Source organism: Peromyscus californicus, unplaced genomic scaffold (assembly GCF_007827085.1).
Source record: "Peromyscus californicus insignis strain IS unplaced genomic scaffold, ASM782708v3 Scaffold_4__1_contigs__length_199733344, whole genome shotgun sequence".
Taxonomy (NCBI): domain Eukaryota; kingdom Metazoa; phylum Chordata; class Mammalia; order Rodentia; family Cricetidae; genus Peromyscus; species Peromyscus californicus.
Window position 1 is genome coordinate 104,979,364 of NW_026294562.1, and position 19,448 is coordinate 104,998,811.

General features: G+C 38.4%; 1 protein-coding gene across 4 annotated transcripts in view; it reads right to left on the minus strand.

The window, feature by feature from the left end:
* Window positions 1-19,448, minus strand: part of Pak1 (p21 (RAC1) activated kinase 1) — a 114,532-nt gene that overhangs the window by 23,265 nt on the left and 71,819 nt on the right. For all 4 annotated transcript variants that reach the window (XM_052760501.1, XM_052760499.1, XM_052760500.1 and 1 more), the window contains exons 3-7: window positions 17,886-17,986; window positions 17,220-17,367; window positions 12,142-12,179; window positions 5,490-5,606; window positions 1,850-2,024 (exon numbers count right to left, since the gene is read on the minus strand). In XM_052760501.1, coding sequence (XP_052616461.1) covers window positions 1,850-2,024; window positions 5,490-5,606; window positions 12,142-12,179; window positions 17,220-17,367; window positions 17,886-17,986 — 579 coding nt within the window. The remainder of the gene's footprint in view (window positions 1-1,849; window positions 2,025-5,489; window positions 5,607-12,141; window positions 12,180-17,219; window positions 17,368-17,885; window positions 17,987-19,448) is intronic.

Genomic DNA, 19,448 nt, shown 5'->3' on the forward strand with positions numbered 1-19,448 from the left:
CAACCAAAAGTTTTATATCCTTGATTGTGTTTATTCATAGTAATTTACTCCATTTCTGAACTTCTAAGAGCCACTCATTCATTTTAAAATTAACTCATTAAACATTTATTCATTTATTACATACCAGACTAAATGCTGAGTGCTAGAAATAAAGAGGAAGACGAGGTACACTTAAGACAGTCACTCCTCTCAAGAAGCATCGCTGTAAGGAATGCTGTAAGGATAGGGAATAGAGAAAGAGGCAGAGAAACAGACTGCAAAGGCTCCAGAAAGGCCCTATCTAAGCTGATTTTTATAAGTACAACTCCGCTAGGTTAAGAAAGCCAAGAGAGTTCTGTAGCAGGAGATAGTTTAAATAAAAAACACAGAAGGATGAGAGAGCCCATGGGTCTCACAGCAGTATTCTAGAGGCAGGGAACTGCAGCCCACAGAGGAAGATACTTCCTCAAAGTCATAGAGTAAACTGGTGTCAGAGCTAACATTCAGAGTTTGGTTTTTAGTCTCTCAATCCAATTAGCTTTCCCACTGATATCTCAATCACTAGGATCTGGTACTTCTCACATACAATATTATGTCCTTTAATTTAAAACAAATCAGGGGGGCTGAAGAGATGGCTCCGTGGATAAGAGCACTGGCTGCTCTTCCAGAGGACCCAGGTTCAATTCCCAGAGCCCACATGGCAGCTCACAACTGTCTGTGGCTCCAGGTTCAGGGGATCTGACACCCTCACACCAATGCACATAAAATAAATTTTTTTTAAAAAGCAGGTATTAGTATCACTATTTAAAAGGTGTGAGGGGGAAGGAGGCTCAAAGAATAGCAGGAAATTGTCTAAGCCAGTCTGCTTTCTATAACGCATTGTATTACTATGAGGGGACATTCTGGTTTAGGGAACAAGAGAACATAGGATTAAACAGATGCCAGGAAGTAGCTTTTACTTCATCATAGGAGGGCCCTCGCAAGGGCAATTCTTAAGACAGTGAACTAAACAAACAAATAAATTTTAAAAAAAGGCAAACAAAAATTAGGAAAATTATTAGGAAGAAATAGAAGTCGCTAAACTCAAGAGCCAGAAGCCTCAGCTTTAGAAAGCAGCATGGACGTCCGTTCAGGCTTGATCAAACCAGTTGTGTCGACCCCTTTCTCAATGATTCCTCCAAGGGGGGAATCAACCTCTACCTGACTGCAGGAGGCAATCCGCTCTAGTTACAAAATCACAGCTTCATCTAACCTCAGCTGCACCTCTTTGCAGCTCGATGATCTGGGACAGGGTATTTAGAATCTTTGGGTCTTAAAAACCTAGACTGCAAAAATGAAGATTACCATGGGTATCTTCATAGAGTTACTATAATAAAATTTAAAAATTCAAGAAAGTATCTGTTTTGCTTGTCATTTTTTACATGGTGCAGGCTCATAAAACATGGTTTCTCTTTCCTAATTTTTCTACATCCACGATGGCAGAGCTGTCTTCTCCTAGGTCAATAGCAAGCATCAACGAGAGCACTCTTTTCCACCAAGTATAATCAATACCTCAATCTTTCTCCATGTAGTATTCTAGACTACTCACTAAACAGCAGCTATTTGTCATATCTATAAACCACAAAGTGAGCTGTCCACATTCTCTCTTGTTATGTCCCTATCCCACGGTAGTGTACACCCAGAACTGGTGAAACATAGAAGGGGTGAAAGTTCAGATGATGAGCAGTACAGCCCATAGTTCTGGTACGACACAGAGCCAACCAGGCACACAGCCTAAACCTAAGATCCAGATCTTTGTAGTAGCCTTCCACCTCAATGACTGACCAGTCACAGACCAAAGGAAGCTTCAAAAAAGCTATAAAGTGCTTACGTAATTTCTCCAAGATCTCCTCATCAGACATTTTAGGCTTCTTCTTCTGCTTTTCAGTATTCCGGGTCAAAGCATCTGGTGGAGCGGTGTTATTCTCAGTAGGTGAAATGGGAGATGTAGCCACATCCCGAGTTGGAGTAACAGGAAGTGGTTCAATCACAGATCGTGTATATACCTGCATAATCAGTGGGAAATTTTGGAAACAAAGCCTTTTGTTAACATAGTGGAACCTTTTCTAAATGTTCTAGTTAGAACATCCCCAGGAACCTCCCCCTTCCCAGCTCAGTCTTTCTCTTATATGTCAAAATCTGTATTATTTATTCTTCCTCTGAGCCCCAGCCCATTTGCCTTGGGTAAAATGACCTTCCTTGCTCTCACAGTACAAGAAGTGACGGCCTTAGCGCCAAAATCACTCCAAAAGGCCTAGACAACTCTCAGTAAAAATTCGCAGGAGATTCTATCATTAGATGTAAACCTCCCTCACCCATGATACTCTGTTTTTCTAAGATGAAATGAACTCTTTCGTGTAGCCCTTGAATACTTTCCAACATTATTTTCTATGGAGTTAATGAGCTATTGAGCTCTTACTAAGAACTCTTATGCTTCAAGAGGCAATAGGGTATAGTAATTTAAAACAAACTTGGGAACTTGACAGCCTGGGCTTAAATCTCAGCTCTCATTACTACCTGAATGACTTCAGTCAGGTTATTTCACTTCTCTGTGCTTCAATTTCCTTGTCTATAAAATGGTGATAATACCTACCTTATTCAGCAACAGATCAACATGTGTGAATGAACAGAGCCATGCACAGCAGATAGTAAGCATTTAAACTTTAGCTTTTAAAGACAATGTTTTTTCTGTTCACTAGTTTAACAAATATTTGCTGAGAATCTATGGTAAGCCTAGCTCTGTACAAAACACTGCCCTACTCATTCTGAAGAAGGAAATGAGAAAGTAATTGCTACAAAAGCAGAAGAGAGAAATGCTATCAAGAAAGGAGCCACTACATACTACTAAGGTTAAGAAGAAAGTACCCCCAGGTTATACTGCCTTTTCCAGGAGATGCTCTCAGGTTTATCAGATTTTTATCATTAAAGAAATCCTAATTATTTTTTGATCATCTATAGAGTCTATCGAGATAGAGAACATACAGTATTCCTCCTTGAGTCCTCTAACTGACTACTTAACTAGTAAAAAACAAGCATTCAGAAAGTGTTTCTACAGAATCAAGTAATAAATGGATCAGCTCTTTCAATTAGACTGACTTTCTGACTACTCTAGTAAAATAATTCCTCCATTTTTCTCTTGTACCTGTAGAACAATTATATCCCAGGTATATAAACCTTAAACCTTCTCTGCTTCTCTCTCTATGGTTCGTTGAGAAAGATATCCTATCTGTTCCCTGTATAACATTATCCTTAACTGGCTCCCAGTGTAGGTCTATACACACAAAATGTGGTATGTGTGCCACTGTGGAATGTAATCTGGACTTGGTTTAATTATCTGCTTTCAAACCCTGGCTTTTGCTTACTAAGTGACTGTGGCTAAATCAATTTACCTCACCATATCCCACCTGGTTCTTCTATAAATTAGCAATATACTTTTCAGAGAAGAATGTTAAGAAAAGCAAATTTATCAATCTATTCTTTCATTCAATATTTACTGCCTTCTCTATGATCCCTGTGCCAAAAACTATATTAGGCACTAAAAAGATAGATAACATGATAGACAGACAGACAGACAGATGTCCTCTACTTTAGAGGCATTATAGGTTTAGAGAGAAAACAGTTTAAAATAAATATGCCTGCAAACCACAAACAGGACATATCAATGGGAAAATACTGACAGCTCACTGATTTAGGCTACTTCCTTAAGGTAAATTTGTGACCTATAGACAAGGAAACCCAACAGATTCTATTTGTAAGTTCTTAGGCTAAGAGGTAGGTCATCTAATTGAATTTCCTCCACAGCATCTTCCATTAGTCATTCAATCAACACAGAGCTTAAGTCCTAGATGGTTCTTTCATTATGGAGTTCTCCTCATAATAAAAAGCTGAAACAAACATTAGTAGAGTGTTTCAGAGTATCATCTGATGGGAAATCACTGCTCAATGATACTAAATCAAATAAAAGGCAAAAGTACAGACTCTGCAAAGTGCAGGAGGAGAGACTGTGGCTATTCTGAAATGCAGGAACCTCAAAGGAAGTTAAATGAGAAATCACTACCAATATCCGGCATCAAAATGCACTCCTAATGTCCAGCATATTAATAGCACTAATGTATTTATAAACTCCCTTGGGTCTTTCAGCATCATCAAAGATGCTGGAGAGGCTGAACACTGCATATTTAACACAAAAGAAAAAAATCTTTGTCAGATAATTTGCTGCTTTCTATGTAATTCTGGAAGTAAAATGTGTCAATTCTATATACCTTCCTGTCATATCTGTAAAGAATAAGATAAGTAAACCGAGGTTAGGTTGCTATAAATATCAATTACCTAGGGAATTTTAGGAATAGCTGAAATAACAAATATACTACTTCTCTTTAATCATGTAGAAAATACCTTCAAAACAGGTGGTTCAGTTGGGCACAGTAGCACATGCCTGTAATCTTAGCACTTGGGTGAGTGAGGTAGGAGGAACACTATGAATCAAGGCCAGCCTGGACTACATAGTAAGACCCTGTGTAGCATGAATCTTAAAAGTTCTTATTAATAAAATCAAACCTGAGACCAGTTATTGGGGTGAACACTGGAAGGTCAGAGATGCAGAACAAGCCACAGCTACCTCACCTCGCCAGATCCTCAGCTGGTCTTGTTTCCTCAGACTGGAGACTTCTGAGTCCTCATCCAGAATGGCTCTCAGCTGAACTGCGCTGCTAGAAGCCTGAAAGCTTAACCAGCCAAATGCTTAACCAGGCCAAATGCTTCCAGTTTCTGGTCCTCATGCCTTATAAACCTTTCTGCTTTCTACCACCACTCCCTGGGATTAAAGGCTGCTTTCTGGGATTAAAGGCATGAGTCACCATGCCTGGTTGTTTCCAATGCAGCCTTGAACTCACAGAGATTCAGAGGGATTTCTGTCTCTGGAATGCTAGGATTAAAGGCGTGTGCTAACATTTTCTAGCCTAAGTATCTTGTGGCTTTTCTGTTCTCTGACCCCAGATAAGTTTATTAAGGTACACAATATTTTGGGGAACACAATACCACCACATTTCCTCTCTTTTTGTCTAAAATTAAAAAAGGCTTATAACTAATACAAGAAAAACTATCCAATAAGTATATACAATATATACAGCCAAAAATTACATTAATGATGTCTGGTCCATTAACATTTGACAGATTCAGATAAAAACTCCAATATATATATTATCAATGTCCAGTCCAGTAACATCTGATAAACTCAGACCAAAATTTTTTCATTACTTATCTTATTTAAAACAAGTAGCTCCTTTTTAAAAGTAGATTCCATAAATCCTGTCTCAAAACATGAGAGGAAAAAAAAGTCGTACAATGACTATACCAGCTCCAAAGTCTACGGACCCCTAGATTGGACTCCTGGCCTTAATACCACCATCTCCCCACTCTCTGTCACCCCTTATTTGAATGAATCATATATCCTTCCAGATTACAGGACTCACAGATTTTGTGTGTTCTGGGCGTGGAGCAATCACCGGAGGTGGAGTAGCATCATCATCATCATCTTCATCTTCTGACACTGGTGGCACTGCTGGGGTCTCAGACACAGTCTTCACATTCTATGCAGAAAAGACAAATTTATCTTGTCCAGTAGATATAGAACTTCACATCGCAGGTCTGCTGGTTCTCTAGAAGGAACTCAGTTCTGACTCCCCATATGAAAGCCTCATTGGCCTCAAGACTCTCCACTTCCCTGCAGTCAGCAGTCCTACAGCTTCCTTTTCTTTTAGCCATCACTATCCACCCCCTTGGGTGCTTCCTTTTCTCACCTAAAGCCTAACTGTGGAACAGCATGCCAGCTGACAGCTTCCCTGCCTGCCCCTATAATCAAATACTTGAAGAGAAGTTCAGTTTCTTCTTAGTCTATGAATTTTACTCTTTATAATGAGCAGAAAATAAATGTGGAGAAGAAAGTTTTCATTTTCTATGCTTTATCTTTGTAATTACCTGCTCTTCCTAATGCAGTAACTAGAAGTCTAAATAGCCACCCCCTCCAACTTTCTTCTTTCAAATTCCTGACCCTGTTATGTCATACAGTGTGAATGTGGGAGGCCCAGCCTCAATAAGGTACATCGGGATCTTTCATTCTAAAAAGGACAATGAGTTCCTTGACAGACTGGATGCTCTCTTTATCACTGAGCCTCCTGTCCCAGAATGAACTCCACTAGTACTACTAACTAGATTTGCTAATGATCTGTAGCAACTTGATTTTCCCATGCAAACTGAAATAGAGCTAGACAAAAATACCAGATTCAAGATAAGTGGATCTAAAACACAAGTTGTTGTTTTGTTGTTATTGCTGGTTTTAATATTAGGACCAGAAAGGCAACAGGAATTGTCAGATATACTGACATAAATAATTTCAGACATTTTCAGAGTCCCTAGAATACTGTGATGGATTCCGTTAAAATCAAAGGCATAAAATTTATGTGTAACTGGCCGGGCGTTGGTGGCGCACACCTTTAATCCCAGCACTCGGGAGGCAGAGGCAGGTGGATCTCTGTGAGTCCGAGGACAGCCTGGTGTACAAAGCAAGTTCCGGGAAAGGCGCAAAGCTACACAGAGAAACCCTGTCTTGAAAAACCATTAAAAAAAAAAAATTATGTGTAACTGCTCTTTAATCTTTGTTGATTACACTTTTAAATTTTAAGAATTCTTTTAGCCTTTGATTACTCCAACAACAATATATTTATGGCAGGTCTGATAAAATGTGAATTACAGAGAAATGGGTTTTGCTGTTGTTGTTTTGGTGGGTTTTTTGTTTTTGTTTTTTCCTAGACAGGGTTTCTCTGTGTAGCTTTGGTGCCTGTCCTGGATCTTGCTCTATAGCCCAGGCTGACCTCGAACTCACAGAGATCCACCTGGCTCTGCCTCCTGAGTCCTGGGATTAAAGGCGTGCACCACCACTGCCTGGCTCAAAGAAATGGTTTTACTGGCAAGTTTTTCTTTAGGATATTCAGGTGTGTGTGTGTGTGTGTGTGTGTGTAAAAGCATATGAGGTAGAAGTTCTTCTCCTGAGTATTATAAGAAACCTACTATTGGGACGCAGGAATTTAAAATATTTTCTTCACAGGGAGGAACTCATCATGCCTGGCACTGTAAACCTGGTCACAAGTCCCATGGTTCAGAAGGTCACAGACCATAGCAGGCTACTACCATTGTTTTGCTAAATGGACATGTTGTCAAACTGCTTCCTAAATATTTATGTGCATACTCATGGATTAGTATTACTCTTGACCATGACCAGAGACGCTTCTCTCTGCAGTGGGTAACAGTTAATGCAGAGACTCATAACTGGTCAGAGTGCTTAGCCCTAAATGGGACATCTACATCAACCTTCTACACTACCCAAGGCTCAAGGAACATGGCAGAGAGAGGAGGTAGAAAGAATGTAATAGCCAGAGGATGGGAAGGAATGCTGGGAAATGCTGTCTTCTTAATATGACACGGCACCTGCATTCCTGAGCTCACTGCAGCTCTAGTTACCAACACAAGATCTGCACAAGATAAAGCCAACAAGATCCATCAAACACCCCACCAAGCAGCACTAATGGCTCTTAGTGGATTGAAAAAAAAAAAAATGAAAAGATATAAAAATGGGAAGTGGACCTGTTGGGAGGTATCGGGGTGGCACTAGGAAGGAGGAACTGAGGGTGAGTATAGTCATGACATTGTATACAAAATGCAATTGTCAATAAATAAATAAAATATATTTAATAAAGTAACAAGTATTTTCACCAATTGTCGAGCTATGTTCCTCTTCACATCCGTGGTAGCAATCTTCTGACTAGGATTTTGTGTTCTCTCTTAGGTTCCCTAGTCACAGCAGTTTTTCTTAAGTTAAATGTCTGCTTTTTTTAGAAAATACCTAATTTTAACCTAGACACCAAGGTAAGAGGGAAGCTACCCTTGTTTACTTTTTAAAATGACCCAGGACTATCCCCTCACCCCCTCACCCCACACTTCCCCCTAAAGCTCCTTTTTCTCTTCCTAGGGGTTCCCTCTTAATCCCTAACTAGGCCTGTGGAACTAAGGCTGGCTTGAGCTTTGCTCTTCTTGCCTCATCTCTGTCCTGGGATTTCAGGCAAGTGTCATGCACCTGGCTTCCAATTACTTGAAGCTGTGGCTGCTTCTGATCTCCTCCTAACAGGCTTTGCATCTTTTATGAATTTTTACAGTGGCTAAGTTATGACCTGCTTTTTGTTTTGGAATACTGTTCCTTTTCAAATATATCTTCGGGCTAACAAGAGGTGAGAACATGAATTCAGTTCTTTTTTTTTTAGTTAAATTCAGTTCATCCCCCCCCCCCCCCACGCCAAGCTTATTTTGGAGAAATATTTCTAAGATATGGCTTAGACTAAAATGCACATCCAACTATACATATCTTTTATTTAAAGTAGTTACTTAATTCTAGCACAAACTCAAATTTCTCTTGCTTTATATACTGGACCTTTGATAAACCCTTAATAAACGGGCTTTTGTTACACTATCCCTCAGACAGGAAAGCACTGCCCATTTCTTATTACCTAGGTTTAGCTGGCATTATGTTATAAATCCTTTTTGTATGTTCTGATTTATCACTAACTTGTGAGACTAAGAGCAAAGCCCTTCCTTACCAGCTCTTAACTTCTCAGCACTCAAAGAATCTATCACACAATACATATTCTCTTGTTTAAGATGGGGTCAGGCTATGTAGCCCACACTAGCTTGGAACTTATGACCCTCCTGCTTCATCCTCCTGAATAAGATTATAGATTTGCACCACCACACCTGGCTGGTATGAATTCTATAAATAAGAATCAGTCATAAATATATTTTATGATAAATATAACATAACATCTTGATACGAATGTTTCAAGCTGAAAGAGATCTACAAGACCATGTTTGTTAAAGGAGCAAACCTTTAGAACCTAGCGTGTACACTTCCCTATCAGAAAGAACACATCACAAATCAAACATGACCACAAAGCACAGTATTCTTGTAATCCTTTCCTTTGGCTCATATCTCCTCCTTAGTTTGCCATTAAGATTTTTCTCAAGGTCTAGCATGGTTCACATTCATTTTTGTGTTGCCTGTGCTTTGGCGCAAAGAAAATGCTGAGGAAATACTTATGAAATGAGTAAATGCATGAGTGTTCAGGAGAATGGAATTTTTTTTTACTGACTTATACTACTAACTCAACAGTAGGAAGGAATTCATAATCGTTCTGTGCCACATTTTCTTAAACTATAACATGAAGAGTAATTCTGCTTATTTCATAAATGAAATGAAACAATGTGTACAAAACCAATATAGAAATCAATATGCTACCATGATAAAATCATATCCTCAACTAATGTGCAACTAATAAGGAAATATAGAACAGCACGTTAGTAGAGGAAATGCTCTAAATTACAGGGAAATGCCCTTGACAGTCTGAGTGGTTCTAATTGTAGATACTAAACCAAGCAGGTGTTATCCTCTCAGCCATATGGCACGAGCCACAGGGCTCTTCTCCCATACTAATAACATGGCTGCTGCTTTACTGTAGTCACCTTTATAAGACCTTCTTATGTCTTTCTCTGTTCCCTGACACAGAAAAAAAAAAAAAAAAAAAAAAAAAAAAAAGAGGCCTGGAGTGGTGAGATTCAAGGGTTCTAGTTTTTCTTTCTTTTATCTTCTATTTTTATTTCTTATTTTTTGTTTTTTGTTTTTTTTTAAGACAAGGTTTCTCTGCGTAGCCTTGGCTGTCCTGAAACTCACTCTGAATCCAGGCTGTCCTGGAACTCACAGTGATCTGTCCACCTCTGCCTCCCAAGTGCTGGGATTAAAGTGCACCACTACCTTGGATTCTAGTTCTTATATAGTTTTATACGTTTGTTTGTTTTTTGACACAGGGTCTCATGTCACCTAGGCCAGTCTAATTACCATGTAGCCAAGGATAACCCTGAACTTCTGGTCCTCCTGCCTCTACCTCTCAAGTGCTGGGATTATAAGCTTATACCACAACTTGTTTCTAATATGGTTCTTTTTAAAGAGTCTTCAGGAAGGTTTGTTTTTCTGCCCAGGAAATGAGGACAACAGTACCTCCTTCCCATGGTAATTGTGAGGATTAATTATGCTAAAGAGGAGGATTTTAACACAGTGTCTGGCACAGAGTAGCCACTCAATAATAGATAACAGCCACTCTTCTTACAAAAGCATAAAGACATTTGACCCATGGTTACAGTTCCACTTTGTTTAGGTCCTTTCTTCAATAATTTACTGATCAATAATTCATTTGCAAATACTTTTCCTGTCTTTTAATCATATCTCTTCCATTTGATGCAAAGCAGCATGGACGAGAGGAAAGCAGGGCAAAGTAGGAATCAAATGTGTATCACAACGAACCTTTCTCTGTTTCAGTTTTATCAACTGTAAAGCAAGGATTATAATCTGCTTCATTACACTGCTGTGAAAAATAAAAGAGACAGTGAATAAGAAAGGACCCAACACACTGCCAAGCACCAAGCTGGCAAACTCTTCTATTTATAATTGCCAACAGTATAAATGACTCTGACTGCTGGCAGCAAGGTTTGACAGTGGCTCAGTACTGGGTTATATATTATTATTCTCCTCTTTAAAATTCTTTAAGCTTTTCTTTACCTTTTACACAAAGCCAAACTCCTACATGACTTGGCCTATTTTACCATGCCTCCTCACCGCCAACCTCTCTTCCGGCACATTTTTACATTCCAGACATATCAAACTACTAGCAGTTCCCAGAATACACATACCTTGTGAACCTCTTTCTCTGTGCATGTAATTTTCTGTCTGAAATATCTTCATCTCTCTAATCCTCACTCTAAATAACTCATTCAGCATAGACTTCAGCATTGAGATGCTTTCACCGACACATCCGATCTTACATTCAATAAATGTTTAGCAAATGTCAGAATTTGCTGAGTACCAAAGACAAAGCAATTAATAAGACAGACATAGCTTCTGACCTCATGAGGTTTATAGCATATTGAACTGTAACTGCATGTGCCTTCATATCCTCTATAAGACTAGGAGGTGTAAGTCTAGGACAATGTCTGACTGCTCCACACATGACCTGGCAGAGAATAGAGGCTTCTGTAAATGTTTAATAAATCGATATGGCATGAGCACCTTTGTTTTATTTTCTGCAGTTCTGGGGATTGAATCTACAGCCTCTCACATGATAAGCAAGTACTCTACCATTCATCTATATCCCCAGCCATCTTTTAAGTTTTTTCTTTGAAATAGCGTTTCTGTAAGTAGCTCAGACAGGCCTTGAACTCATTCTACAGCCCACGCTGGACTTAAACTTTCAATTCTTCTGCCTCAGTCTGTCAAGTAGCTGGGATTAAAAGGCTTGGCCACCAACCCTGGCTATAAACAGTTTTCTATAAGAGATAACACTCCGTATAAAGAATAGTATTCTCTTATATGTCTCACAGCTTATTATTTATATGATCAAATATTATTAGTCTTTATATGACAAAGATATCAGCATTTCATTTTTTAATTCATAACTGCCATGAAAAATTCAACTTTTAAAATGAGGGACATAGAGGTACTTTTTAAGGTCATCTAGGTATACTTCCCAGCCAATTCTTCAGTGATTCCTTTCACAATCCTTTAAGTTATAGAACACCACTACAACCTCAGAGGGGAGAATGATGCACTTAAATAAATAGAATCTGTTCCCTCCAGTTAGTAGGCCCTACTGATAAAAGAGAAGAGATCCTTTTCAAAACACATCCAGTTAAGGAAAAAATATATCATTCTCATTTTATTGTTGAAAAATCTGAACCACAGAAAGGCAAGCTGGGTTTCCCAATGTTCAATCCTGCAAATGAAACAGCCTAAAAGCTACATCTTCTGGTTTCAAGGTTAGAATTTCTATAACACTGTAAAGCTGGAAGAGCTATACTGTCAAATAGGGACAACACTGTTCATCATTCCAGTTCCTTTACTGTAGAAAGAGAATCTAAGTCATGGCAGTGACTAAGATGAGTGTCTCCAAGGCCAGGCTCTGTCTCTACCACACTATCTTGAACCTCACTTCCATACCCACTTATGGCAGAATGGAGGAAACACAAACTTACCAAAGTGTTAGAAGAATTATAATCTTCAGCTGACTTATCTGTACAAAGAAGAGAGACAAGAGACTTAGTAAACAAGTATAGTTAATCCTTTTCTGAGTGCTAAGGAAATGATCTGGCCAAGCACTTGCCAGGTCCAGAGAATGGTAATAGTGTATCTTGTCCTGTGAGCAGAAGCCATGGCAAGCATATATACCTAACAGGTCTCCTTTAACCTTCACTATGGCTCTGGGTATTATTATTATATTCACTTTAATAGACTTTATAATTGAGAGAAGTTAAGTAATTTGCCCAGTGTACACACAGGTTAAACAGATGATTCAAACCTGAATTCTGATCTAATCTAAATACCATGCTCTACTAGTATTCACATCATGCGTTTTCAATGGCCAAGAAACTGTCCTACAGTCTGAGATAAAGGCAAGGAATCCATGCTATGTTCCTGAGTCATTCACATAAAATCATGACCAATCTACAGCTTCAGCTTTCAGAAAGGATCTTTCAGAGGCTAGGAACCAGCTCAGTCAGTAAGGTGTTTGCTGTGCAAATGCAAGGATGTAAACAAACAAAACTGAGTGTGACGATACATGATTATAATCCTAGTACTGGAGAAACAGAGACTGATAGGTCCCCGGCCAATCTACTAGATGAATTCCAGGTCAGTGAGAGACCTTGTCTCAAAAACACAGAGAGAGTGCCTGAAGAATGATATCCAAGGTTGTCCTCTGCACAAGTACATTTGTGTAATATAGGATCAGCATTCATTCATTCAAGACATTTCACAGTCTGATGGACTTTGAGTGGTATATAAAACAACTGTCATCTTATAACCAATAATATCTCAGACTTGATGAAATAGAGACCCGTAAGAAATTTTAACAAAAAGAAAAGAAGAAATATAAAGACCAGGGTTGTCTTTGATTTGTTTCTTTAAATCCTAAGAATTTACTTGCCAGTTCATCACCAATGGGATCAGGAAAATATTCTAACAAATCTGACATATTTGTCATCAAGAACCCAGACCAAAGAACACCCAAGATGCCAATTCCATCACATAAAAACGGCCCAGTAAGGCTCTTTGTCTCTACAGCAAATAAAGAATCCATAAAGTAGAAAGTAAAGCAATCTATGACAATATGTTCTTAAAGCAAACCTTGTTCGCTGGAGAGACTGCTCAGCAGTTAAAAGTATTTCTACTCCTGCTGATGACCCAGGTTTAGTTCCCAGTACCCCAAGGTGGTTCACAATCAGCTTTAACTCCAGTTCCAGGGGATCTGGACTTCTAGCCTCTCCAGGCACCACACATGAATATGGTGTACAAACATACAGCAAAACTCACACACATAAAATAAAATTTTATCTATAAACATAACAAAAACAGTAACAAAAAACCTAAATGGCTAAACTCTAGAGAAATCAATCCAAGGCATAATTTAAACAATTTGCTTTGCTGTTCCAGAAAACAAAATGGTATCAGCCGAGCAGAACAAAACTAGACCTTACTGTACTTCCTCCAACCTTAAACACTCCTAGCTCTTTTGAGATCTAGGAATATGGTTATAAAATGCCTCTGATACCATGTAAAAACAAGTAACTGGGTTGGCCTGATGGTTCAGCAGGTAAAGACACTTGTCACTCAAACCTGATGACCTGAGTTCAATTCATAGAACCCACATGGTAGGAGAGAATGAATTATAAGTTAGCCTCTGATCACACTCGTGCTAAGGCACGCAAACTAAGGCACGCAAACCTGTACGCATGCACACATATGAATGAATAATATTTTAAGTAAACATTTCTCCTTTTAAAAAATCTGTACAGGCTCCAAAGCTACACAAAGAAACCCTGTCTTGAAAAAACAAACCAACAAACAGAAAGACTCTGTATAATTTCTATAGATCAAAATTGAAGTTTAAAGCACAGAATGAAAAGAATAGAAAGTATTTCCAAACCCTTTACTTTACAAATGAAGGAACTATAGTTCAAAAACACAAAGATACTGGTTCAAGGTCATATAAGTTTGTGTCAAAGTAGAGCTAAACCTTGGGTGGGATATCAATTTAGTCTACTTTCTCTCTAACATTAACTGGTTATAGAAAATCAAATGTCACAGAAAACTTAACCAAAATAATAAAAGGGACTAGAGAGTTGTGCGGATTATTGAGAGCAGAGTGTTTAGAGGAATAATTTAAAAGCACATTTCCAAAGCACTCAAGAGGTAGAGGCAGGGGAATCTCTCTGAGGTTGAGGTCAGCAATGACTATATAATGAGACCCTGTCTCAAAAAAAAGTTAACTAAAATAAAAATAAGAAACATATCACTTGCATCATAATGAGCAAGTTGTAATTTCTTTAAAGCTAATTAACTTGAGTCTATAAAATGGGGTTAATAAGTCTTTGCCCTGACAATCCCTATATGCCACATAAGAATCATAGGAGATAAGTTACAGGAGAGCATACACAAATTGATATGGTATCAGCTTAATTAACAATATGGGAGAAGAGGAAACAGAAAAAAGGAACAGATCATATTAAAAATAAACTGTGTCAAATATAAAATTTTGCCTAGAGTTAACCCTTGTCATTAACAAGCAGAAAATTTAAAATCCTACATGAGTGCACTTACACGTGTCTATGGTAATGCACAAAAGTAAAAGTATGTACATTTATCTGTGGAATACAGTAACTATAATTTAAATATGCATGCATAGATGACTGTATATGAAATTACATGAATGTGTACAGCTATACACATATTCACTTGTAAATATTTAAAGGGACTATAATTTCAACCATATACAAGTCCACAGCGGCAATGATTCATATGCATACATGCAGCTTCCTTATGTCTATATACAAGGACATAGAAAACAGCTTCCAACATGGTATCTCTGTAATAAACTCCTTAAACATAAGTTCTAATTTCCTGACTACTCAGCAACCTCTCACCCCAGTTCCTCCTCGGAATGATCTAATCCTTCAATGGAAGAAGACAGACAGACCCAGTGGGGACATATGAGAGAAGGAAATGCTGCTGGGAAGACGCATGGCTTCTCCTGAGTACCACTGTGGCAGCATGAGTGAAGCTGCAGTCCATCATCCAACCATCTGTACCCTTTGATATGAGCCAGACACTAGCTGGGGAAATCGTCCTTCAAAGTCAGCTAGTTCATCCTGACTCTTACCTTCTCCAACAATTCTGCTTTTGAAGGAGGCTGCAGAAACAAAGAGCACCAGACTAAGAAGTAAGAGACTAGGCCTGGCACTAATTTAGGCACACTACAAAGACCTTCTCTGTGTTTCATATCTGCAAACAGTGAGGAATTGGTATATATATATATATATATATATATATATATATATATATATAGTCTAATGTTCTATTTTCCCCCTTGTTTTTGTTGTGTTGTTTTTATGGTTTATTTGATTTTTGAGACAAAGTTGCCACATAGCCAAGGTTGGCCTTGAACTTGCTAAGTTGCAAAGAATGACATTTAACTCCTAATCCTCCTGTATCACATCTACCTGGGATTACAAAATGCATCACAATGCCCAGCTTTGCTTTCAGCGCTCTTAAGATGCTAGAAAGAAGACAAGAAGTTTTGAGGATTGGAGAGATGGCTCAGTGGTTAAGGGCACTTGACTGTTCTTCCAGAGGTCCTGAGTTCAATTCCCAGCTACCACATGGTGGCTCACAAGCATCCATAATAGGATCTGACTGCCTCATCTTATATGCATGAAGACAGATCACACAAATACATGAATAAATAAATAAATCTTTAAAAGAGAAGAAGACAAGTTTCCAGAAATACAAGCTTTTTATAAGTTAGCCTAGAAAAAGAAAAATATCTCTGCTATGGAAGGGCATACTCGAAATAAAATTACTAGAGGCAACTAGTAATTCAAAAGACGTGGGGCTAGGAGTAAGAAAATCTGGGTTCTAATCCCAATTCCACCACTAAAAACATCTAAAAAACATAATCCCTTACACAGAAAGTACATATAAAGAACATTTATAATTACTACTGACCTGATTTCCATTCAAATGATAGAATTTAGTCCCTTATGCAGGATATGATGGCTCATATCTGTAATCCCAACACTCTGAAGGCTGATGCTAAAGGATTACCATGAGTTCTAAGCCCAAACCAGCCTGAACTAGCTCAAAAGTTTCTTAAAGAAGAAACTGGGCTTACAACTTAAAAGATATTCATTAATGTTATTAAGTAATGATATCAGAAATAATGACAATGACAACTAAATGCCTATGCTTTATAACTATAAAGAAGTCTATGTTCCTTTTATATAATTCCCTGCTTTTTTAAAACTAACATATACAGGGTCTGGTGAGATAACTTTGTGGGGAAAGACACTTGCCACCAAGTCTGACGACCTGTGTTCAAACTCAAGAACTCACACAGTGTAAAGAGAGAGCTGACTCCTGAAAGTTCTTTTGATCTCCATATGCTCACCATGGCATACATGCCCCCACCCCACACAAAATACATACTGTAAAAATAACATATGTAACTTCAGAAAAAAAAAACAAAAAACAAAAAAACAAAGAAGTTGTGGTGGTTTGATTAGGTATGGCCCCTATAGACTAATGTGTTTGAATGCTTGGCCATTGGGAGCAGCACTATTAGGAGGTGTGGCCTTGTTGTAGGTGTGGTCTTGTTGGAAGGAAGTGTGCTTCCACTGTGGGAGCCGGCTCTGAGGTCTCCTATGCTCAAGCTATGCCCAATGTGACACAGTCTCCTTCTGCTACCTGTGGATCAAGATGTAGAACTCTCAGCTCCTACTCCAGCATCATGTCTGCCTGCACACCACTAAGTCACACCATCATGATAATGGACTAAACCTTTAAAATTGTAAGCAAGCCCAAATTAAATGTTTTTCCTTTATAAGAGTTGTTGTGGTCACGGTGTCTCTTCACAGCAATAAAACAACTAAGACAGAAGTCTTCATCTCAGTTGTCATTTCCAAACACATCATACTGTTGGCACTTTCTTTTTTATTACTAACTAACATGCATATGGGAGCTTCTCTTGCTGTCATCACCATGGACACAATCTTCATACCTGTAAAACTCATGTACTTCTGACTATTGGAGGTCTTCTTAGAGTTATAAAATTCCAACACATCCAGAACAGCCTGTGGGTTTTTCTTCTGCTCTGACTTGGTGATATTTGATGTTTGAAGCAAGCGGGCCCACTGTTCTGGCATCCCCTAAGAAAAAGACATTAAAAGTTTTCAGGAAGACGTGGATACTGGGACCTTGAAAGAATATCATATCAAACCTCGATGTCTGCTAGCAGATAAAAATAAGCCTATTAGTTATCCCTTTCCCTAGTCCCTCAAGATTTACACAAGCTCCTTTTATGTATCTTCCTTAAGAGGTCGACTCCATTACCAGGCTTTACCTCCTTCAGAGCAGGGACCAAGTCTGATTTACTCCTGCATTTAGTGCCCCACCTAGAGCTTGCTGTCATGGGGCCTCTTAAGAGAGATCTGTTTGGGTTGGTTGATGTAGCTCAGTGGTAAAGCCTTTACACAGCATGTGCAGGGCCTTGTTTTCAATCCCAAATACTGCAAACAAACAACAAACCAAGAAAATTAAAAGAGAAATTTGAGATTAGGAAAGTGTTCTTGAAAAGTCTCTAGCAGAGAAAGAAGCTTTAGGAAGACAAGAAAGGACTGAACCACTAGCATACAGCCCAAACTCTCAGACTGACACAAGGACTTACCGTAAACTCCCCTGTGACAGCATCAAAACCAACATGAATGGTATGCTCAAAATCTGAAGGAAGAGAAATCTCTGGCCGCTCCTTCTCCTTCTTTTTATTTGCTACAAAATAAAATTTAAAAAAGAGGGATATTATTCAGTTTCTAGGCTTATTTTAGCTTTTCAGTAAGTGCCTGTGAAGTTCTATATAGTATGCATATATATTTAAAGAGCCCAAAAGGCTATAAAGTGAGGAGATGGTAAAAGATCTAGAATCCATGTCATTTTTGCCTCTTCCTCACCAAAATATATAGTTCTGGATCTTTGCTTTCTCATCGAAATGATGAGATGGACAAGATGATCTTAAGGGCCCATCTAGCCTCTATATTTCACAATAGTCTATGTAACAAGGAAGATAAGTACTCTCAAAGCACTGTAACTAGACTATTTTAATAGGTATTTCATATATATTATCTCGCATAATTACAAGCCTGAGAGTCAACTTTCATTTGTAGACTAGGAGATTGTGGCACAGATCTGCCTAGTCTAGTCATTATGCAAGTGAAATAAAAGCCAAGGTCCTTTACATTCTTCTACTCTACTACTGCTGAAGAACTGCAAATTGATTTAAGAAAATGTACTCGGATACAATGAGAAATAACATCAAGAACTTACCATGTATATACACTATACATAGTTTTCCTTTATTGTTACAATTTTATAAGCTAACTACTACTACTACCTGCTTATAGATCAGAACACAGAGTAATTTATCAATATAACTAACAAGGGGTGGGATTTGAACCAAGGTCTGTCCTAAAGATTGTTTTCTTCAGTAACTTCATAAGAACCTCTTGTCTACATGCCAGTTGCTAAGGGTTAGACTATTTATATACTTGGCAATTTCCCTTCCAGAGCAGCTGCTTTGAGAAGGAGAAGGCTAAGGGTTATACCACGGCCCTGAATGAACAGTCACTTATGACATAATTGCATTTGTCTACTCAAAGCTAGAATGTATAGGACATGTGGCAGGGCTTTGGAAGTGCTTTGTGTCAAATGGCTTTCTGTTTCTAATTTCCTTCTAAGATAATCTCTTAAAAGGTTTTAGAGAAATACAATTATATTGTTTTATTTAGATTTGAACATGTAATATTTATACATATTATGATTTATAAATTATTTCCACTGTATATTAATAAAGTATATAACATCACAGACATGGCTGTTAAGTCCAGAAGGAATTATGGTTAGTAAGGATCCAGAGGAAGGGTAGCTCGCAGAACAAGTAGTTTATAGAAAAGAGTGCCAGAGAAATGAAACCGTGTAACTCATACGGAGGGCAGGGTTAATTCTGAAATTAGCTCTACCTCGGCCAGCCACTCTCTTCTCTACCTACAGCCTCTGAATACACCTCACAAGCTCCCACCCCCTACTTGTTGCTCACTTTTTCTTCTACAGTAAGTAGAGAGGTGGAGTTTGTGGCCTTGGGCTGTTGGACCCCCAGGAGCATAGATTTTCTTATCTGCTGTTTTGTTCCTCAATCCCAAAATCATAGTATATGTCTAGTAAGAGATTATCAGAGTTG